Source organism: Oncorhynchus gorbuscha, linkage group LG01 (genome assembly GCF_021184085.1).
Source record: "Oncorhynchus gorbuscha isolate QuinsamMale2020 ecotype Even-year linkage group LG01, OgorEven_v1.0, whole genome shotgun sequence".
NCBI classification, from domain to species: domain Eukaryota; kingdom Metazoa; phylum Chordata; class Actinopteri; order Salmoniformes; family Salmonidae; genus Oncorhynchus; species Oncorhynchus gorbuscha.
In genome coordinates this window covers 68,222,731-68,247,344 of record NC_060173.1, presented here as the reverse complement: position 1 = coordinate 68,247,344, position 24,614 = coordinate 68,222,731, and the positions used below count along the sequence as shown (strand labels likewise).

General features: G+C 41.5%; 1 protein-coding gene across 1 annotated transcript in view; it reads left to right on the top strand.

The window, feature by feature from the left end:
* The first annotated feature begins 886 nt into the window (after positions 1 to 886).
* Positions 887 to 24,614, top strand: part of itgbl1 (integrin, beta-like 1) — a 165,474-nt gene continuing 141,746 nt past the window's right edge. Inside the window, exons 1-4 of the mRNA XM_046358978.1 lie at positions 887 to 1,132; positions 6,876 to 7,069; positions 23,323 to 23,469; positions 24,108 to 24,230. Coding sequence (XP_046214934.1) covers positions 1,041 to 1,132; positions 6,876 to 7,069; positions 23,323 to 23,469; positions 24,108 to 24,230 — 556 coding nt within the window. The 5' untranslated portion in view covers positions 887 to 1,040. The remainder of the gene's footprint in view (positions 1,133 to 6,875; positions 7,070 to 23,322; positions 23,470 to 24,107; positions 24,231 to 24,614) is intronic.

The following is a 24,614-nucleotide window of genomic DNA, read 5'->3' as shown; positions in this document are numbered from 1 at the left end:
TACTGGGGCAAGCTGAAACAGGCACTGGCAGACCACAGGCCTCAAATGGAAATCCTAAATAGTGAAAATATACCACCAAAATTAGGATTTTCCTGGCAATAGCATGCAGCGCCAGTTGGTTGGCAGTGCCTGCGTGGCTTAAAACAGTGTATATTATTGGTTTAGACAAGTCCATAATCCTTAAAAACCCAACAGTCAGTGCAATCATGACATGGAAATTCAATATATGACAATTATTTAGGTAAATGTATTGCAACGGTAAAAATAAATTGCCCCCACAATTAATGAATTGCAGGATTGTGGGAATCAGTCATTTGTCAGGTCTCTTCCAATAATCACAAAATAAAAAAACATAAATAGGCCTATAATTATTAACATTCTTTTACACAATTGAAAAATGCTAATAAAATATTTAAATGTTCAATGAATACTGCTTTGCAAAATATGTTCATTAGTTTGACCATGGTCAGGTATAGTACCTATTAGATAATAAAGATAATATGCCATTTAGCAGACGCTTTTATCCAAAGCGACTTACAGTCATGTGTGCATACATTCTACGTATGGGTGGTCCCGGGAATCGAACCCACTACCCTGGCATTACAAGCGCCATGCTCTACCAACTGAGCTACAGTTAGGGTACTATTGATTCAAAACTTGTCTTTGATCAAGAAACTCAGGACTCAGGAAAGAAAGAGAAAAAAACAACGATAAATCATATGTATGAAAGACTGTTTCTAATTACATAACTGTGACTGAATTTTCTTTTCTTTTTTTGCAGGTTCCTCCTCTCCAACTCCTGCCCAGGACTCAGCCTGAGAGAGTCACAACTAATCAAAGGCACTTGTATGGAGAGAGAGAGCTATTGGCCTCTAAAGGGTTGACCAGTTCTGTCCAACCCGTTGCTCTCTCTCCCTCTCTCTCTCCTTCTCTTCCCCACTCCTCCTCTTCCTCGCTCCCTCTAGCTCTCCCTCTGTTTGGGAAAAAAGGGGGTAAATTCTTGTAGGCGACTTCACTCCAGGTTTCTGTGGGATTTAAACATGCGTGCGGAGGCTTTGGTGAACTGTATGTTAGTTCCCTTGCTTCTTATTCTGCTCACGGCTGTCGAGCAAAGTTTGTTACAATCGCTGGGGTGAGTTTTGGAGTTTCACCATGGCTTTCTTTTTCAGTTAGTTTGGGGGTTTCAAAGAGAGAGAGAGAGAGAGAGAGAGAGAGAGAGAGAGAGAGAGAGAGAGAGAGAGAGAGAGAGAGAGAGAGAGAGAGAGAGAGAGAGAGAGAGAGAGAGAGAGAGAGCAAAGAGAGGTGAGATCTGCTGACTGGGTGAACGTTTAGTAGGTGCCGTTACAGTAGTGTACGTAAATGTGGTTGGTTAAGTTTGTACTGTCAGATTCTCTGTTATGGAGTAGAAGTTTGTTTATTTTATTGACACGTAAGAAAGTTGCTACCTCTGCACTGGGTAGGTGTTTTCAAAGGACATTATGTGATATTGAAAAGTTATTGAACAAACGTTGCATCAATAGTGGAAAATAATGTCTATGTCATATGAACAGTATCTGTACAAAGTGTTGATGACAATTTGTTTTATTACACATTCAAAGATCAAGCTGCATTTGCAGGATATGAAACCATTCCCTTGAAATGTCATGAGTACTTCTGTGTTGTGTTGTGTTGTATCATGCATCTGCATTTCTTATGATACTACACAAAACTAAACAAAAATAGACAGTGAAATAGTTGTCTGATGTGAATGTGGGAAACCACATCTTCCCTTGCCTTGGCCTTGAAGGGGAGCCTGCAGTAAGTATTGCCACATGACATTGCAGAGCATAGTCTGTAAACTTGACTCAGCTGAGGAGAGAAGGAGGTATTTTCCTGGTGCACCAGGGGGCTGTGTGTATGTGTGTGTGTGTGCGCGAGCGCGTGTGAATGTGGCCAATGTTGAGGCTGTGTAGGGTGTTTGTTGTTGTGTTATGTGGTTGGGTGGTAGGCCCCAAAATCCACAGCACATGATAATTGGGAAATATAGAGGCTTTCTGTACCATTACTGTACATGTGACAGCTACGGTGAAGTCAAGGATTAATAACAGTATGTTGTTGTAGCCCATAGCTCAAATGCAGGGTTGAGTTTTTTCTCCCTGGTTGGTTTGTGTTTGTTAATGTGCCACCATTTCTTTTAGATAAGGTATGCATGCATTATTCCATAAAGAGTGTAATAAGCTGTTCCTTTATAAAATTGGGAGTGGCAGGAATATTTGATATTTGGGTTTTACTCACCCCTTGGAATATTTCTGCTGTTCCTGAACAGGAAAGGCCTTAGCATGTGAGGCCAGGAATAGAAAAGAATGTCAGAAACCTAGACCAAAACAATGAGTGGGACAGCAAAACAAAAGCTTTGAAAGATCGCCCATCTGGAGTTGCAGTCCAAGTGGAATGACTGTACAGCCAGTTTGCTACAGCAGGAAAATAGTTCTGCAACAAGAGGAAATGTGAATTATTATGTGGATTATGATTAAGGGACATTTTTGTAGGGGGTGATACATTTCTTGTACGGGCAAATCAAGTCTGAAATTTCAAAATGGAAATGGCTAACTTTGGAATCCTTTGAAAAACTCATATACACTACAAGTTTGCATTTCCTGCTTTGCTGGACTATTCTCAGCAACAAGAGAGTGATCAAATTGAGATCCTATATCTGTATCTGTACAGTATGTTCTTTTCTTGGTTCTCAATTCTCCATTCCCACCTGGGTTCAATGCGGAAGACACATTTTAGTTGACTGCATTCAGTTGTACAACTGAGTAGGTATCCCCATTTTCCTTTCCCTTTAACCTATTTTAAATGACTCGGGACTCTGTCTCTCTTTCCTGAACATTGAACATTGACATACTTGTGTCTGTAGACTATAGGTTTCTACCCCAGCTCTAACCTCGGCCATTATCAGTTGAATTACATAACACAGAGAAACATTATAGCTATTGTCAAATGACAATTTTCTTATATTGCACTGGTTAGCTGTTGTCATACAGTAGCTCACCAGCCATAGGAGGTATTCCTGCCTTTAGAGTACACTAGGTATTAGTTAGTTCATAGGTATTGGTTAGTTCACATTATGCTTAAAATAGGACGTGAATAGTAATAGAAATGACATTACAATGAGATAATCCATTAATTTGTGAGATACTCCGACAGCATTTGCAGAGCTGAACGTTCAGGAGCCACAAAAGATTTACAGTCAGAGAGAGAGGGAGAAGGTGGGAGAGAGAGAGGGGGAAAGAGAGGAAAAACAAGAGAGAGGAAGTGGCATGGAGAGAGAGGAGAGGAAGACAGAGAGAGTGAGAGAAACAGCCAGAAAGAAAGGGAAAGTGAGTACGACTACAATTAAAGCTGTAAAACTTCACACAGTCACCTTTGCACCTATAGACAAATTACTTTTTCACAGGAAATAAAATGAGGGAAGAAAGTGAGGGAAGAGAGAACAGAGGGATTCTTGACTCGTGAGATGGGGATTGTTACCAGAGACCAGCACTGTTTACAAAAGGAAACGCACATTACTATTCCCCAAAAGAAAATGGAAAAAGTTAAAAGAAGGGATGAGGAAAGGTATAGCATAGATATAGAATGTAGAGTGCGATCAGAAAATTATTCCCAAACATGCATCCTGTTTGCAATGTTTGGGGCAAGTCTAATACAACACATTACTGAGTACCACTCTCCATATTTTCCAGCATAGTGGTGGCTGCATCAAGTTATGGGTACCTAACCGTGGGAAGATGCTTTGGAACATGTTAAAACATGCATCCGGTTTTCAACAAGGCACTAAAGTAATACTGCAAAACAATTGGCAAAACAATTAACTTTTTGTCCTGAATACAAAGTTGTATGTTTGGGGCAAATCCAATACAAGTGCCAGCCTCCATATTTTCAAGCAAAGTGGTGGCTGCATCGTGTTATGGGTATGCTTGTAATCGTTAAGGACTGGATAGTTACTAAAGAATCAACGAAATGGAGCTAAACACAGGCAAAATCCTAGAGGAAAACCTGTTTCAGTCTGCTTTCCACAAGACACTGGGAGATGAATTCACCTTTCAGCAGGATAAGACACAAGGCCAAATCTACACTGGAGTTGCTTACCAAGAAGACAGTGAATTGTCCTGAGTGGCCAAGTTACAGTTAAATCTAGTTGAAAATCTAAAGCAAGACCTGAAAATGGTTGTCTAGGAATGATCAGCAACATATTTAACAGAGCTTGAAGATTTTTTAAAATAATGATGTTGCTCAATCCAGGTGTGGAAAGTTCTTAGAGACTTACCCAGATAGACTCACAGCTGTAATCGCGGCAAAACTTGCTTCTACAAAGTATTGACTGAGGGGTGTGAATACTTATGTAAATGAGATCTTTTTGTATTTCATTTTCGATAAATTAGCAACAATGTCTAAAAACACGTTTTTCCGTTGTCATTATGGGGTATTGTGTGTCGATGTTTGTGAAAAGATTAATCAGGCTGCAACACAACAAAATGTGGAACAAGTCAAGAGGTATGAATACTTCCTGTCCCTGTAACACATAAGAATAAAGGCCAAGATGAGAAATCTAATTGACATATACACAACAAAATGTATTATAGAAACACTGTATGCAGAGAGGTCCACCTCTCCTCCTCCCTTATTTTCTATTTGCTGAGTTGTTCCAACCCCAGTACATACAGTGCCTTCGGAAAGTATTCAAACCCCTTGACATTTTGCACATTTTGTAAGGTTACAGCCTTATTTCACAGTTGATGAAATCGTTTTTTCCCCTCATCAATCTACACACAATACCCCATAATGACAAAGCAAAAACTGTTTTTTTAGAAATGTTTGCAAATGTTATACAAATAAAAAAAAGAAACATCTCATTTACATAAGTATTCAAACCCTTTACTCAGTACTTTGTTGAAGAAAGTTTGGCAGCCTCGAGTCTCCTTGGGCATGACACTACTAGCATGGCACACCTGTATTTGTGGAGTTTTTCCCATTCTTCTCTGCAGATCCTCTCAAGCTCTGTCAGGTTGGATGGAGAGCGTTGCTGCACAGCTATTTTCAGGTCTCTCCAGAGATGATCGATCGGGTTCAAGTCCGTCTCTGGCTGGGCCACTCAAGGACATTCAGAGACTTGTCCCAATGCCACTCCTGTATTCTCTTGACTGTGTGCTTAGGGTTGTTGTCCTGTTGGAAAGTGAACCTTCGTCCCACTCTGAGGTCTTAAGCACTCTGGTGCAGGTATTCATCAAGGATCCCTCTGTACTTCACTCTGCTCATCTTTCCCTCGATCCTGACTAGTCTCCCAGTCCCTGTCGCAGAAAAACATTCCCAGAGCATAATGCTGTTTCCACCACCATGCTTCACCGTAGGGATGGTACTGGGTTTCCTCCAGACGCTTGGCATTCAGGCCAAATAGTTCAATCTTATTTTCATCAGAACAGAGAATCTTGTTTCTCATCATTAGTCATTTAGGTGCCTTTTGGCAAACCCCAAGAGGGCCGTCATGTGCCTTTTACTGAGGAGTTGCTTCCGTCTGGCCACTCTGCCATAAAGGCCTGATCGGTGGAGTGCTGCAGCGATGGTTGTCCTTCTGGAAGTTTGTCCCATCAATAGCTCAGCATATGTGGGAACTCCTTTAAGACTTTTGGAAAAGCATTCCAGGTGAAGCTGGTTGGGAGAATGCAAAGAGTGTTCAAAGCTGTTATCAAAGCAAAGGGTGGCTAAAAAAAATATCTAATATAAAATATACAACGTTTTTGATTGCTACATGATTCCACATGTGTTATTTCATAGTATTGATGTCTTCAATATTATTCTATAATATAGAAAATAGTAAAAGTAAAGACAAAACCCCTGAATGTGTAGGTGTGCCCAAACCTTTAACTGGTACTGTGTGTATATATACCATAGGGAAATAAAGTTTTTGACTGCACTGGGCCTTTAAGCCTTTTTTGGCATTCAGAAGATTCAAGCCAAGAAGTATAGGCTATAACTTTTAAAAGTCAAAGAAGTACACTATATGCCATGATGTTTTGTAGATTTAATGTTTGTAAAATAGTTGTACAGCCTGGGGACATTTAGTAAGATGGCATTCATGTCACTCAGGGACCAAATATGTGGTGGCTCTATATCTAAAAATGTTAGGGTACCTACATCTACCTCTAAATCTACCTCTGTGCCAAATGTGGTGATTGTCTCAAAATAGGCCTTGTGAAATGTAAAATTGCATAACCATCTATGGCCATTTTTTAAGATGACTACCAAGGTCTACAGTGGCCAAATCTGTGGTGGCTCCATATCTAAATCTATTCAGGGTCAATTAATCTACCTCAAAGGAAATTTGGTGCGTTTGTCTTGAAAAAGTCCAGATAACTAGTGCTAATGACAGCAGCCATTTTGTAAGATGGTCGCCACGGACACCAGGGGTCAAATTTGGGGTGGCTTCAATCTAAATATTTTCAGGGTACATGAATCTACATCTTTTCCAAATGTAATGTTTTTATCAAAGAAGTGAACGATTTATCTGCCCCACTATAGGACATTGGGGATTAAGAATGGTCTCCCAGGTTCAATCCCAGTTGTAGGCAATAATTTTGTACTTTTATTTTTTCTGTTTCTAACCCTATCCCAAACCTAAACCCTAACCTTAATGTCAACACATTCCACAATCAATGGACGGCTCCACAGACTGCCCCATACGCCATAATTAAAAGGGCCAGCCATGCCATCTCTCTGTTGCTGCAGTTATGGCCAGTTATGGAGATTGTGTTGATAATAATATATTTAATACATACATCAAATATGTGATCTATAGGCTATAGCGATATAAAAAGCTAATCCTCTTGTTTTCCCAGGCAGGTATGTACGCTGTCTGCTGAGTCGTCCCAACGGCGGTGCAAGACCCCTGAAGGCCTTATCTGCAGTGGTAGGGGAGAGTGTGACTGTGGGGCTTGCATATGCCAGGTCGCAGAGCCAGGGAACTACTATGGACCACGCTGTGAATGCCATGACTGGGTCTGTGCTACATATGACGGGAAGACTTGTGGAGGTAAGGGATAGAGCGATACAGAAACACTCACTAAGTTAGCAGTAGGGTTCCTCTCAAGGGTTCCCTCCTCTGCACTTTGTCTTGTGACTGTTGCTCCCTCTTTTGCTTGATTGATTGAATTGTAAAGCATTTTATGTCATTAAAAAAATACTGTAGGTAACCATAGTACGCACAGTACAAGGACATGTACTCTCACGGTTTGAAAAAGTGCAGCAGACCAGGAACGGTTTTAACATGTCAGTGGGTGTATGGTGCAACACGTTTTGACCCAGCTCGGTCTTCCAAAGATAAGTTATAAAGCAGACATCTTCTCTCTCAGATTGCAAACGTTCTGGAAAGCTCTTTGGTTTGACTCAACCAGACTGAAGTCACCCCCGGGTTAGTGTGTGAGAAGAACTGCTCGGCCTCATCCTGGAGTCACACTAAAAATCCTCCCCCAGGTTTTATTAGGGCCTTTGATGTTCCCACAGTCTTTCATTGTAGGGGAGATTTTGGACATTTTTTGCATTCAGCATCACTCTGTCAAGGGAGTTATTTCAGGATGTTGAGAATCCCAGGGAATAATCAGAATTAATACATCTCATTCCATTCAGCCACAAGAGCATTAGTGAGGTGATACAGATATTGGGCGATTAGGCCTGGCTCGCAGTCGGCGTTCCAATTCATCCCAAAGGTGTTCAATGGGGTTGAGGTCAGGGCTCTGTGCAGGCCAGTCAAGTTCTTCTACACCTATCTCGGCAAACCATTTCTGTACGGACCTCGCTTTGTGCACAGGGGCATTGTCATACTGAAACAGGAAAGGGCCTTCCCCAAACTGTTGCCACAAAGTTGGAAGCACAGAATCGTCTAGAATCTCACTGTATGCCTTAGCATTTGGATTTCCATTCACTGGAACTAAGGGGCCTTGCCCAAACAATGAAAAACAGCCCAGACCATTATTCCTCCTCCACCAAACTTTACAGTTGGCACTATGCATTGGGGCAGGTAGTATTATTCTGGCATCCGCCAAACCCAGATTCGGCCAGATGGTGAAGCGTGATTCATCACTCCAGAGAACGCGTTTCCACTGCTCCAGGGTCCAATAGCGGAAAGCTTTACACCATTCCAGCCGACGCTTGGCATTGCACATAGTGATCTTAGGTTTGTGTGCGGCTGCTAGGCCACGGAAACCCATTTCATGAAGCTCCTGACGAACAATTATTCACTCAAGAATCCACACATTTGAAGGGGTGTCCACCAGTGGCGTAAAGTTAAAGTAAAAAGTACAAAGTAAAAGTAAAGTCAAATTAAGTAAAAAAGTAAGTAAAAATACTTTAAAGTACTTTACTATTTATAGTTTTGGACAACTTCTACTTTTACTAGAAAATAATGTACTTTTTACTCCATACATTTTCCCTGACACCCAAACGTACGAGTTACATTTTGAATGCTTAGCAGGACAGGAAAATGGTCCAATTCACACACTTATCAAGAGAACATCCCCTATCATCCCTACTGCCTGTGATCTGGCGGAGTCACTAAACACAAATGCTTCGTTTGTAAATTATGTCTGCTGGAGTGTGCCCCTTCCTCTCTGTAAAAAAAAGAAAAAAAAGAAAATGGTGCTGCTCTGATTTGCTTAATATAAGGAATTAGAAATTATTTATATTTTTATTTTTGGTACTTAAGTATATTTTAGCAATTACACTTTTCATACTTAAAAATATGTAACACCAAATACTTTTAAACTTTCACTCAAGTAGTATTTTACTGGGTGACTTTCACTTTTACTTGAGTCATTTTCTATTAAGGTATCTTTACTTCTAACAAACACTTTGTACATTTTTTTGCACTTTTGACATAGGTCCTGTTGTTAACTTATATCCCAGCTATAATTCCTTGCATTACGCCTGGGAAGAAAACACTTACCCCAAGGAAAACATTTTGACATATTAGCCCGCACAGCTACAAGGATGGAATTTCATACTGAAGCTTATAGAGACCCCAACTGATATATAGAAAGATATTTAAATGATCTACTTTGGTTTAGATACAAAATCATGAATCCTCTAACACAATAAATTAATTTGACTTGTGAAAATATGTTTTTTGGCCCTAACTTGCTTACCACTTTTTCAATGTGGTTTCTTCCTTTACATACTCCTTGAAATTATGACCTCTTCCTAAATATTTCAAATCAAAGTCTATTTGTCACGTGCACTGAATACAACATTACAGTGAAATGCTTACTTACAGGCTCTAACCAACAGTGCAAAAAGGTATTAGTTGAACAATGGTTGGTAAAGAAATAAAACAACAGTAAAAAGACAGGCTATATACAGTAGCGAGGCTATATACAGTAGCGAGGCTACATACAGACACCGGTTAGTCAGGCTGATTGAGTTAGTATGTACATGTAGATATGGTTAAAGTGGCTATGCATATATGATGAACAGAGAGTAGCAGTAGCGTAAAAGAGGGGTTGACGGGTGGGTGGTGGGACACAATGCAGATATCCCGGTTAGCCAATGTGCGGGAACACTGGTTGGTCGGCCCAATTGAGGTAGTATGTACATGAATGTATAGTTAAAGTGACTATACATATATGATAAACAGAGAGTAGCAGCAGCATAAAAAGAGGGGTTGGGGGTGGCACACAATACAAATAGTCCAGGTGGCCATTTGATTATCTGTTCAGGAGTCTTATGGCTTGGAGGTAAAAACTGTTGAGAAGCCTCTTTGTCCTAGACTTGGCACTCCGGTACCGATTGCTATACGGTAGTAGAGAGAACAGTCTATGACTGGGGTGTCTGGGGTCTTTGACAATTATTAGGGCCTTCCTCTGACACCGGCTGGTGTAGAGGTCCTGGATGGCAGGCAGCTTAGCACCAGTGATGTACTGGGCCGTACGCACTACCCTCTGTAGTGTCTTGCGGTCAGAGGCCGAGCAAATGCCGTACCAGGCAGTGATGCAACCAGTCAGGTTGCTCTTGATGTTGCAGCTGTAGAACCTTTTAAGGATCTGACGATCCATGCCAAATCTTTTTAGTTTCCTGATGTGGAATAGGCTTTGTCGTGCCCTCTTCACGACTGTCTTGGTGTGTTTGGACCATTCTAGTTTGTTGTTGATGTGGACACCAAGGAACTTGAAGCTCCTAACCTGCTCCACTACATCCCCGTCAATGAGAATGGGGGCGTGCTCGGTCCTCCTTTTCGTGGGTGAACAGGGAGTGCAGGAGGGGACTGAGCACGCACCCCTAGGGAGCTCCAGTGTTGAGGATCAGCGTGGCAGATGTGTTGCTCCCTACCCTCACCACCTGGGGGCAGCCCGTCAGGAAGTCCAGGATCCAGTTGCAGAGGGAGGTGTTTAAGTCCCAGGATCCTTAGCTTAGTGATGAGCTTTGAAGGTACTATGGTGTTGAACGCTGAGCTGTAGTCAATGAATAGCATTCTCACATAGGTGTTCCTTTTGTCCAGGTGGGAAAGGGCAGTATGGAGTGCAATAGAGATTGCATCATCTGTTGATCTGTTTGGGCGGTATGCCAATTGGAGTGGGTCTAGGGTTTCTGGGATAATGGTGTTGATGTGAGCCATTACCAACCTTTCAAAGCACTTCATGCGGTATTTGGACCAAATTATACATTTTGTGTATGGTTTCTTAGAAACAAGGGTAGCTCATACTACCCATTTGGCTCAACTTACCCCACTCTCCCCTTTCATCAGCATCTGGAAGGTCATTTCACCTCTTGATTCTAGCCATCCCGGATCCGGGATCGTGAATACATACAGCCTCAAGCCCATTACCATAACGCAACGTTAACTATTCATGAAAATCACAAATGAAATGAAATAAATATGCTAGCTCTCAAGCTTAGCCTTTTGTTAACAACACTGTCATCTCAGATTTTCAAAATATGCTTTTCAACCATAGCAAAACAAGCATTTGTGTAACAGTATTGATAGCTAGCGTAGCATTTAGCATTAGCATTCAGCGGGCAACATTTTTACAAAACCAAGAAAAGCATTCAAAAAAATAATTTACCTTTGAAGAACTTCAGATGTTTTCAATGAGGAGACTCTGTTAGATAGCACATTTTCAGTTTTTCCAAAAAGATGATTTGTTTAGGACAAATCGCTTCGTTTTGTTCGTCACATTTGGCTACCAAAAAAAAAACGAAAATTCAGTCATCAAAACGCCAAACTTTTTTTTCAAATTAACTCCATAATATCGACTGAAACATGGTAAACGTTGTTTAGAATCAAATCCTCAAGGAGTTTCTCACATATCTCTTCGATGATATATCGTTCGTGGAAGTCTCCTCTCTCCTCTGAATCACATGGCTGAATGCGTGCAGCTGAAGATTACGCACCAATTTTGACAAAGGGCACCGGGCGGACACCTGGTAAATGTAGTCTCTTATGGCCAATCTTCCAATGATATGCCTACAAACACGTCACAATGCTGCAGACACCTTGGGGAAACGGCAGAACGTGTAGGCTCGTTCAGGGCGCATTCACAGCCATATAAGGAGACAATGGAAAACATTGCCTCAAAAATTTAGCTCATTTCCTGTTTGAAGTTTCATCTTGGTTTCGCCTGTAGCATCAGTTCTGTGGCACTCACAGGTAATATCTTTGCAGTTTTGGAAACGTCAGAGTGTTTTCTTTCCAAAGCTGTCAATTATATGCATAGTCGAGCATCTTTTCGTGACAAAATATCTTGTTTAAAACGGGAACGTTTTTATCCATAAATTAAAAGAGCGCCCCCTATATCCAAGAAGTTAAATTTGACAGCCATTCATGTTAATTAATAGAGATCGAAAAGTACATTTTGAAAGTGTAGTCAGTTGGTCTGACCGGTCGCTGCTTTATAGGTACAGAATAAGAATGCTCTGGCCTTATTAGTTCTAGAACACACATCAGAGAAATCATACATTTTGGAATAGACAGCTTGCCATCCACATGTGCCATGGTGTCATTAGCTTCTGTTAGATAGCCAGTCTATTTTTGAAGTTGGGCAGCCGTTCAGTTGACATTTCGGTAATTGTTCTCAGAAAGGAGATGTGCGTCCACACAAATCCATGGAGCTGGTTTGAGCTTGAGTGCACACCTCTCTAGCATCAAATATGTCCACTCTTTCCCTCATCCTCTTCAGTCTCTTGTGGTTATTGGCATTGTTCCTTGAAATACTAAAGAGTGCTGACATCCAGTCAGGGACTACAGGGATTATGGCTCTGGGCGTAATGAAATAAATGGATTTGGAAAAATAAAACATCTCAAGTTCGAGATTCTGTCTTGTACATTTAAAAAAAAATAGTTTAGTCTTTTCAAGGGGAATTGATGTTAAGCTACTGTCAATCAAATGTGATTTTTTTAGCTGTATTGGGGTTCATATTTATTCCTGTTTCCTCTTATTAAGTGGAAGGGAAGCACTTTATGCATTGTTTATTAACATTTCTACAGGCACTACAAGCATCTGAACATTTAACTGTAGTGCAGTCGCCAAACATTCCATATTCTGAACACCTGATACAAATGATCCTGAAACATGCTGCAGTCTTTCTTCTTTGAAACCAGTGGAACTAATCAAAGCATTCACACTGATGAATACCATCGTAACAGCTACTTTACTATCCAATTTCATGAACTTGAAAGTAATAAATATATTTTTTGGTGAAGATCTATGATCTTGAACAGGCCTAAAGGCATATGTGTGTGTGTGTGTGTGTGTGTGTGTGTGTGTGTGTGTGTGTGTGTGTGTGTGTGTGTGTGTGTGTGTGTGTGTGTGTGTGTGTGTGTGTGTGTGTGTGTGTGTGTGTGTGTGTGTGTGTGTGTGTGTGTGTGTGTGTGTGTGTGTGTGTGTGTGTGTGTGTGTGTGTGTACATACATGTGGGTGTGCAATTGAGCTCCTTCAGGAGAGTATGTGTTAGTGCGTGTGTACGTGTATGTGTGCACCAATGGAGGCTCCTCAGAGGAGGAAGGGGAGGACCATCCTCTTCAGTGGATTAAAAACAAATCGAAATTGTAAACCTTCAAAAAAGTATGCTTTTTAAATAGAACTATACTAAATATATTCACCAGTGGAGGCTGCCGAGGGGAGGACGGCTCATAGTAATGGCTGGAACCGAGCTAATGGAATGGCATCAAACACGTTTCATGTATTTGATACCATTTCACTTATACCACTCCAGCCATTACCACGAGCCCGTCCTTCCCAATCAAGGTGTCACAAACCTCCTGTGAACTTCACGTCACCAAATAATTGTTTCAAACACACTGCTTTGCAATTAAGGTCTACAGTAGCCTCAGCAACACTTTCTTGGGTAATGCTATGGTGTAGCCAGAGGACAGCTATGGGTACATTGATTTCAATACGAAACCTAGAATGCTCATGGTTCTCACCCCCTTCCATAGACTTACACAGTAATTATGGCATCTTCCGGAGGACATCCTCCAACCTATCTAAGCTCTTGCAGCATGAACTGACATGTTGTCCAGCCAATCAAAGGATCAGAGAATTAATCTTATATTAATCTTATATAGCTAGCACTGCAGTGCATGAAATGTGGTGAGTAGCTGACTTAAAGAGAGAGAAAGACAATTGTTTAACAGTTTTGAACGCATACATTGATAAAAAAATGAGAGTGAGAGAGTATTTTTTTCACTTTCACTTACTTAGCTAGTGGATGCAGCTAGCTAGTTTAGCCTACTCAAACACCCAGCTTAAACAGAGAGGGATTCTATGCTAGCTAGCTGGGTAAGGCTATCCAACACTGGAACTCATGGTAAACTTTTATTGTAACTGATAAACCGCTTGCTGTACACTGTACTGCATGATTGTTGTGGGTTTACGAACTCTTTAGTTCTACTAGATATGTTGACTAAGATGTTAGCTAATATGGTGACAACGATGTAGGTTGTGTGTATCAATTAGCGGTTTTGTTGTGTTGTGTTGTGCAATGAAGTCCACAAGTGAAGGGAAAATGTGAGAGGAGGAGGGTGTGTAGATGTGAGCAGGAATTATATAACGAGCAAAGTGATCAGGCTGTTTGTATGTGGCTGCTATGAAAGTGAACTGTGTGCAGGTGATCAGGGGTTTATTCATTCTGCTGATTCTGTTGAAAAACATTTCTTAAATGGAAGCAAACAAAACTAATTGGAAAAATAAAAATAAGGTCATGCTCCTAAAAACAAAAACGTGTCCTCCCTAATCTTAAATGGCACCGACCGCCACTGCTGTGCACCTGCATGCTTGCCTGTGTGTGAGAGAGAGAGTGATTTATTTGGGCAGACAGGTTGGGAGCTGGTAAGGAGCTCATTATGGTTCACGGGTCCGGAGAGTGAAGGTTCTGCCTCAGCCTGTTAATGGGGTTTCACTCACCCATACACACTGCAAAATGGGCCAATGTCTGCAGTTAGACTTTCACACACACGTACTTGCATATTAATCGACGTGTGTGTAACTGCCTATAACCACACTCCTCACATGTCAATGTTATTCAAAACAGTAAGAAGACGACCAAATGGAGCATTTCTCTCTCTCACTGCATTTCCCAAGTTCTCTCTCCGCTGTACTGTGCCCAGCATCCATGTTCTTCCTGTGACTCACTTATCTCTGCCTCTCCCAATGGCCCTCAGATAGGATTCTATGGGTTTTCCTCCTTAGGGCTAAACTATGGGTTTTCCTCCTTAGGGCTAAACTATGGGTTTCCTCCTTAGGGCTAAACTATGAGTTTTCCTCCTTAGGGCTAAACTATGGGTTTTCCTCCTTAGGGCTAAACTATGGGTTTTCCTCCTTAGGGCTAAACTATGGGTTTTCCTCCTTAGGGCTAAACTATGGGTTTTCCTCCTTAGGGCTAAACTATGGGTTTTCCTCCTTAGGGCTAAACTATGGGTTTTCCTCCTTAGGGCTAAACTATGGGTTTTCCTCCTTAGGGCTAAACTATGAGTTTTCCTCCTTAGGGCTAAACTATGGGTTTTCCTCCTTAGGGCTAAACTATGGGTTTTCCTCCTTAGGGCTAAACTATGGGTTTTCCTCCTTAGGGCTAAACTATGGGTTTTCCTCTTTAGGGCTAAACTATGGGTTTTCCTCCTTAGGGCTAAACTATGGGTTTTCCTCCTTAGGGCTAAACTATGGGTTTTCCTCCTTAGGGCTAAACTATGGGTTTTCCTCCTTAGGGCTAAACTATGGGTTTTCCTCCTTAGGGCTAAATTATGGGTTTTCCTCCTTAGGGCTAAACTATGGGTTTTCCTCCTTAGGGCTAAACTATGGGTTTTCCTCCTTAGGGCTAAACTATGGGGTTTCCTCCTTAGGGCTAAACTATGGGTTTTCCTCCTTAGGGCTAAACTATGGGTTTTCCTCCTTAGGGCTAAACTATGGGTTTTCCTCCTTAGGGCTAAACTATGGGTTTTCCTCCTCCAAACACAGCTGGGCTGACATTGAACTTGAGCTTTTCCTTTGGATGCTATTCATCAGTGACACATGGCCTAGATGTACCGCTAGCCGAAGCAACAAGTAGCGACTGTAGCGACTCGCTGTTGAAGTTATCTGAGAATGACCTGGCTTAAATCTGCAAGAGATGTTCAGCAGCAAGATACATGTATGTTTTCCATGTTGAATTAGCTGTTTGTCACTGCAAAATGTCTGATCATGTGACATTTCTTAAAAGTTTGAGAGACAATATACTATTGTATCCGGTTTGCGATCTCAATCCGCCTGGAGGTTTGATTCGCATGAAGTCCTTGTTCCTTCTGTCCATCTGCTGTGCAGTTAGAAAACACAATGTGCATAGTTTTTGTTGATAACAGTAAGGCATGGCATGCTTTTGAATAGTATGACGGTAGTCTAATTTGATATCAACATTACAAAGAGGTAACAGAGTTCACTCAGAGGTTGCAGATTCCTAATTTTCCCTGAAAACTCCCGGCGACATAATTCTGTATGCAAAAAGGGGCACTCTGCACTCTAAATGTCCATTACTGGGGGGAAATATGCTACTGCAATCCTGTGCAGGACTTACCTGTTATGTGTTTTGTTTTTGTCTTGGTTTGTCCCTGATCAACCTTGGATATTTCTGTCTATTGGCTTAATATAATCAGGAACGAAAAACAACAGTAAAATAGGGGAGGATCCCAGGAATAAAGTCATATTTAGTGATGTATTGTATGTAAACAGCCACAACTTGGTTGAACTTTCCCCATTGTTGGTGTAGTAACCTTTAATTGGTGCACAATTAAAACATTTTATTCCTTTGGTATAATGTGTTTTTGTTCTGAACGTGGTCCTCTCAGACTCATGGTGACTCGACGTGGCAATGTTTTCATCCCTTTCACCGTGTTTCATTTTTTTTATAGGATTATTCTGTTTTTTAATGAGCCATGTGAAATAACTGGTCTCTCTCTCTCTCTCTCTCTCTCTCTCTCTCTCTCTCTCTCTCTCTCTCTCTCTCTCTCTCTCTCTCTCTCTCTCTCTCTCTCTCTCTCTCTCACACACACACACTAAGTAAGACCTGGGGCACAACAGGTTACCAGCAGCCTGTTCAAGGTGATCTACACGTGAATTATGTGCAAAGCTCATTCTTGAAGTAATCATCAGATGAGGCGAGTGAATGTTGTTTAAAGATGTTAAAAACGTTGCAAATTGTTGTAGGTAGGTCAACCTTCCCATCCAGATCAAGGTGTTCTGCAATACTGCATAAACGGATGCAGTGAGTGAACTCCATATCTTCCGTACTGAAGAAGAGTATTCACCTTTGCAGATGATAATGGTAATTCGGTCCTGCAAGTAACGATTTATTGCCAAATGGGTTATAATGACACCTTTATTTGCTTTATTCATTGAAGATGAATTAAAAGCCCAGTGCAGTCAAAAATGTGATTGCTTGTGTTGTATATACATTTCCACACTGTGAGGTTGGAATAATACTGTGAAATGTAAAAAGATTTGGAAAACTCTCTGCCTATAACAGCTAGTTTTCAGTTTTCCCCTCCCCACTCGTAATAAAATTATTGCTTGAGAAATTGCTCTTGCAAAGAAGCTATTTTTTGTTATTTTTGACTGGTTTAAATGAAACAAATCACAGTAAGGTAATTACCCAGTCATTTTTACCCAGAAATGATATGACATTGAGATAAAAACGTCTTCATTGGGCCTTTGAGCAACTCATTTTGCATGGGTCAGATGCTCTCAACCCTTTTGGTACGCCAATTCTCCTTCTCTTCCCCCAGAGGACTTCCAGCAAAAAGCTAAATGTCTCTCCAATCTGAAAGAATCTGTAACTTTATGATTTGTGTGGATTTGATCATCTCTCTGTGTCCTCCTCTCTCCTCTATCTGTGAGGGGTGCTTGGTTGAAAGGGGATAGTGAGAAAATGGGCAAGAGAAAATCCCTTTTCTGCTGATTGACTGCCCTAGCTGTGCTCTGTCAGAAAGGTCTTTAGATGTGTGTTCAGTTCTCTCCCTCCCTCCCTCCCTCCCTCCCTCCCTCCCTCCCTCCCTCCCTCCCTCCCTCCCTCCCTCCCTCCCTCCCTCCCTCCCTCCCTCCCTCCCTCCCTCCCTACTGAAGGCTTTTGGGGTTTCAGAGTCTCCTTCACTGTTCTGTTCCAGTCAGCCCTGCCACGGCACAAGGCGATCCCACCCCAGGGGAGTTTACGTAATTCTGGGCTTGGCTTAATCTGAAATCCACCCTGCCTGCCTCTGAGTAGTTCCAACTCCTTTGGACACAACAGTTGTGGGTGTCTGGCAGATGCATCATCTTCGTCGAGTTGAGTACACGTCAGTGTGCTGTAAGAAAAAGGTTTCCCTACATTCCCCGAATGCAGGAAAGAGAGAGTTTCCATGGCACACTTGAGCATGAATCTTATATCCTCCAAACTTCAGGCAAGCTATTGTAGAAGATATTTTGGCATTATGATCCACAACCCAGACGTCACAGGAAAGACGTAATATTCTGGTTGTTGTCTGGTTAGAATACAACCACATAAAGACTTCTCTTATTTGTTGCGGGAAAAAAACATGTTTTTTCAGCCAGTATACAACCTGACCGAGATAAGATTGCCATTGCAACCAGTTTTCCCCCTGGGAAAGCTCTCCTCTGACATTTGACGTCCTCATTGCAATTGTTGAAGTTATTGAAAATGTCCAGCCTCCAATAGAACAACACCCTTTGTCAACTACGGATTTACTGGTCTCTGAATATTCAGCAAGGATTCTACAGTACTCTGCTGTACTTATTATTATACCTAATTACCCTGTCCCTCATTCTCCATTTCTTTCCTTCATGGCGTATATTTTGACGTGCTCTAATACAGATGTGATGCACTGTGTGCTTGTATGATGACTCACCTAATGGGTCCAGTGCGGCTATGAAGGAGAGGTTGAGAGCTGCTCTCTGACGTGTGTTCAGGTTCCTCAGGGAGTTACATTAGGCCGCTTCATGCTTGGAACACTGGAGCCATGTGCCAGCACAATGATCATGAATAATACTGTGGTGCTGTGGTGGTGGACACTATTTTTGGGGGATCCTCTTAACTTTTTAGCACTACTGCCAGAATTACTGGTTGAATATTTTTTTTTTCTTTTACTCTTCATAATCTCTTTATCTGTACCTGGCTGTTATCCTTCCATTATATACTTTCCAGCAGTTCAGAGTTCTGGAAAATCAGTGGACAGTTATTGCCCATCGCTTCTATGAAGAAGAAACAAACATCACAATGCGTTTTGGACTTATAGAATGAAAATGACTGATTTACTGTTACTTATCACTCTATTTCGTGGTCTATCTATGACTCTGGTCTCTTTCTCAGTCTTCTGCGGCTCTATAAGGATAAATCATTACTTGAAACATGTGACTCCTTCCTCTCTCGCTTAAGACGTGACCTGACGTGTAGCCATTTCACGCTCCACATCACAGAAGAAAAGAGAGCAAGGATGGAATAATTACTTACCAAAATGTTTCTTTGTTTAATAGAGACAGTGGATGAAAAAATGCCATCAGGCTATAAAACCCGGGAACCAAGCAGTAAATGAACACGGAAGACAATCAAACATTTTTCCTAATTTGCTCATTACAGAACCAGGTTTTCAACTTGGGGTCCTCATCGTTTTTGTATAATAGTCTTGAATTAAATCAAATTGTAGTTGCCACATGCTTCGTAAACAACAGGTGTAGACGAACAGTGAAAAGCCGACTTGTGGAGGTTGTATTAACTTAACTAGTTAACTAGTTTGAGATTCTTAATGACAGTCCTGTTCTCCCTTTTTAGCTAATTTCACAAGTACTTTCAATGTTACATATCCCTGTGTTTATATATTGTTGAAATCCACTCCATATACAGCCGGATGTGTCATGGTAAAGTCTAATGAGTAGCTCATAACAAGAATGACACATCACCATCTTTGTCCATTTTTAGCTGAACAGCCAGGGTAGGTTATATCACTCAAGATTGCTTCATTATTATCTTAAACTGTGTTTCAAACAAGCCCACTTTGTTGTTCGCCTCTATCTAAATGATATATCCCCCATTTATCAGCGGACAGGAAAGACGTGACTGGAATAAAAACACTCAAATTAGCCTCCTGAATGAGTCATTGCTTCTCTCCCCATCAACAGTTTATCTGACGGTGACGGTGCATCACCTATCTTTAACTCGCACAGCTGCTGGGCTTGATAAAGTCTTTCCCAAGGCCTTATTGGCTGAATCTGTCTGTCTGCCTCATTATCATTGGCTGGGTCTACCTGTCAGAGCGTGTCATTGGCTAAATATGTCTGTCAATCAGTAAAGAAGGATCTTGGCACCCTATGGTTGAGGGAGTTTGCTACCAAGGAGACAGGTCTTAAACTGAGGAGGGACAGCAAGGCCCTGCTATCTCCTAGGCACGTGCCACACAGAGACTGATGAAATGCACAAAGACCTCACCCTGCATCTGTTTCGAGTTTTGACACTTCAAGTTTCCTCTGTCCTCCATCAACATATGGGCCTCACGGAGTTGGCAAGAGCACAAAAAGATGTGGGAGCGGGCGAATAGTCATTAAGTTGTTCAAACACTTCAATATACTATAGTAACATGTACAGCTGTGATGGCGGAACCCTCAGCCTGCCTGGGCTTGGCTATGTGTCTTTCAGTTGAAGGTTATTCAGATGGACGCCATATTCTGGGGTTGGGTTTGGTCTGTGATGTGCTGACAGCTTTGATGATAGCTTTAACACTCGGAGAAGCTAGTGTTGTTGAGAATACAGCTGCTCGGAAGCTACCCACACGACACATTCTGTCCACAGCTAGCCCCCATTGTTGTACTTCATAGTAATGATAATAATATAGATCTATTTTACATCTAGATAACAAACATTTCTCCATACTTTTGGGTTGTTTTTGATTGCTACATTGGCAAAATACTTAGCGTGAAAGATTAATCCTGCATTTTTTTCCCTTTCTTCTAAGAAGGATATAATAAAATACATGAGCATCAAATCAGTAAATACTTGAGATTGAAACCTTCACTTGAGTTATGTACTTAAACAACAGCAACAAGGGGATAGAATGGAGACATTTGATTGTGGACAGTTCCACTTTTTGCATGGCATTTTTAAGATAAGTGTTTTGGATAGCACAACACTACATGATATGAAATAACCTGGGCATAAAAACTCCTCTGCAGTCTGGTGGGACAGATCAGTAATGAGAGGAGCGTGATGAGGACAAGGCCTATTTTTATGGCCTGATGGATAGCCCTTGAAGAGGACATCATATTTCCATGATGGACGAGGCAGACGAATGATGGAGTATGACATGCAAGGCCCCAGCAAAACGCGACAAGAGCAACATTTATAATAACTTGTCAACAGACCTCATTTTCATTGTATGAATTCCCCTGTGTTCAACATTGCACACTTCAGCTATTAGAATTATGAGTAATGGTACACAGACAAAGCAGTTTCACAAACCCTCCCGAATACCTAAACGTGTTTTTGGCCCTCAATTTCATAGACGGAAAACAGATATACTTGATTACAGTAAACAACCGCTAATCTTCACCACTGAAATGTGTTATACAGAAGATTAAAGTGATTCGAACAAATATGGCTGTGAAACCACGCAACAAATATGGTTTCTTACACATTTATTGGAAAATGTGTTTTAACATCATGTACCCAGCTAGCACATTTAGCTCCTTGGAAGTTATGGAAACATATTTTTGGGGTTTCCCATTGGTTCTGGGAATGAAGCTGACCGGTAAAACTGAGTGTTTTTTTTTTTAAGTTCTGAGAACTGAAGTGGAGATTTTGCCTGTTTTGGGAATGTATATTTTTAGGGTAAAGAAGGGTTCTGAGACCTTTTTAATATGGTTCCCTGGAGGTTTTATTCATGTTCTGAGAACGGAAATTAGAGGTTATTCGAAGGTATTTAAATTACGTTCCGAGAACATGTTGCAATAAGACTTTTAAGGCTAGCATACCATTTTTTTTTACTCATACAAAACTGTTTGTTTTAGTCTATTCAAATAGACCCCGTTTCAAAGGAAACAAGCACTCGTTAAAATCAGGTGTGGCCAATACACCTGACACACTTAATTAACAAAATAGAGCAGGGATCTCCAACTCTGTTGCTGGAGACCTACCGTCCTGGAGCGAAAACTTACAAGAGGGTAGCTCTCCAAGAACAGGGTTGGAGAGCCCTGAGATAGAGGATATAGAGAGTTTGCTTGATGCTGAGAACGGAATGTATATGTTTATTAATAACATTCCTACAATGTTCTCTGAATGTTACTCAAGTTTTTACGGAAAGCTTTCTTAACGTTCTCTGAAAACAATTCGAGAAAATGACTTTAAATAGAACCACAAGAAAACCTGTAGGAAACCTTATGCTGAAGTACTGAAATTCCCACAGAAGAATGTTGTTTCTTAACGTTCTCTGAACTATTTCAGAACATTCCCAAAGTCAAACCAGTTGGAGAATGTTGCTACTATAACACCACCAAAATTGACATTAAATTGAATTATGTTTGAACTTTTGGAAAACATTCTGTTAACTTCAAGTAATGAAATACCAAGAAAATAAATAAAACATTTGGTCAAGTTCCTTAAAAGTGCGTAGAATGTTCCAAAGTCAACTATCCTGCACCATTCCCAGAAAGTTGTGCCAAGGTTGTATACAAAATAACCAAAGGACAACCAATTTCACCAAGCTCGCCAAACTCTTAAGAAGCATATGGTTTTCAGAACGTTTAGGTGCAACCTGGGTATTTTCTTCCATTTTCAAAGTCGTCATGTTTCATCCACTGAAACAGGGAGAGAGAGAGAGAGAGAGAGAGAGAGAGAGAGAGAGAGAGAGAGAGAGAGAGAGAGAGAGAGAGAGAGAGAGAGAGAGAGAGAATGGGGAAAAGAGAAGTGTACATTGTGGTAGGTGCAACAGAGATCAATGAGAGGGAGAAATTATGTGAGAGAGAGACGACCTTTAAGGCAGCAGAACCCTTTTTGATTAGGAATAATTAAAAAATCCTTATTTTTGTCTATCAATCATGTCTGTAATGGTGTCAGAAGCAGTTAAGCCTATTATCCTGCTGGCCTTATTACAACAGTTACGCAATCTAATGTAGGTCTGCCTTTAGAGCAAGACGGCGGCGACCCTTTTCTATTCTACCTAAACCCTCTTCTCTCTCAACACTTTGTTTTAAAATGTGATATTTGAATAATATTACAATAGGAATAAATACTCTATAGTATAAATCCTAATCATCATGGCTTACCTGTGTAATGTAAGGGGTGACAGGTAGCCTAGTGGTTAGGGCCAGTAACTGAAAGGTTGCTAGATCGAATCCCGAGCTGGGGATTTTTGCAAGGTAAAGATCTGTCGTTCTGCCCCTGAACAAGGTAGTTAACTCACTGTTCCTTGGCCGTCATTGTAAATAAGAATTTGTCCTTAACTGACATTCCTAGTTAAATAAAGATGTAGGGGTTGGATTGGAGGACTATTGCATCATCTGGTTAGACTGAAGAGCTTTAGCGTCTTAGCAGAACTGAGGGATGCCAAGTGTCTCCCTTTCAGTTAACTGGCTAATGCAAGGCTGTGTGTGTGCAGGTGAGTGTCTGTGCACTTGTGTGCCTGTGTATTAGCAATACATTGTGTGTCTGCATGTGAGAACTTCAATGTGTACACTATGTACTGTGCCTTCAACATCAGCTGATCAAAATACTCCATTGTCTCTAAATGCTATAACTTAGGTCTACACCTCTCACAACGTTTGATCTGACTCTGCCATCTCCCTTCCCCTGTAGGCCACGGTGTGTGTCACTGTGGGAAGTGTGAGTGTGATGAGGACTGGTTTGGGGAGGCCTGCCAGTACCAGGAAGACTGTAACCTGACCAACAAGAAGAGCAAGGAGCTGTGCAGAAACCCACAGGGAGTAGTGTGCTCCAACGCAGGTATACCGTACAATGCCGTCGCTCCTCAACCTCTTTCATGTTGACACAGGTATCTCACCTCACTCTTTCTTGCTAACAAAGTTATGACACATGCTTGATTATCCTTGTGTTGTCTCTATTATTCTCTCTCATCCCTTATGTGAGCACAGGTACACAACTAAAATTACACCCTATTCGCTATATAGTGCACTACTTTTGAGCAGAGCCCTATGGGCGTGCTTGCGCATCTGAAGGCACAAGCTTATTACTTCAGACTCACCATACCCACCTGTGGATAACCCTAACGATCTTGCCTCTGACCGTGTGTGTGTGTGTGTCTGTGTGTCTGTGTTTTTGTGAGTACGTGTGTGGCCTGATTGCAAGACCAATCAGCATGTGTGAATGCAAATCCATTCACAGCATGCTGTCACCCTGCCTTACGGACCTAAAGCAGATGCACACTCAAACACTGCACAGGCTTCACAGCCTGAGCCCCAACACACACGTGGAGACACACAACCCCTCGCAAAGCACATCTGCAAACCAGCTGTGTCCTCACCCCTTAATGTGCATCACATCAAGACAGACAGACAGATGAGACACACACACACACACACTCACACCACAGACACACACACAGACGTTTGTGTCTCTGACAGGCTCCTGTCACTGCGGCAGCTGCATGTGTCACAACCCCGATGGCAAGAGTCTGGTAACAGGACGTTTCTGTGAGTGTGACGACAGCGAATGTCTGGACGAGGACAACGGAGAGGTGTGTGGAGGTACGCCCCTGAGCCTGTGTGTGGTTTATGTGGAGGTAGCCACTAGAATATGTCCTCCACATCAAACAGACCATTGTTTCCACTGAGACAGACTGTTATCATCAAATTGTTTTCTCTGACCTCATTTTGAATAATTTAAACAAATAGCTGTACTGTTATAGATACAGAATTTGCAGGATTTGATGGAAACTGTCTCCAATATTGGCAGTGGTATGCTCTCTTACTCCCACCCTGGTCGTGATACTCTAGCTGGGATTCAGTAAACTGCAGCTAGTGAACATTGCATGTTCAGAAGAAGCCGCATCTCCCCTATATAGAGGGAGTTGACACTAGATTAAGGAACTGGCAGTCCTGTGGCATCAACCGTTTAGTTCTGACAGGAAA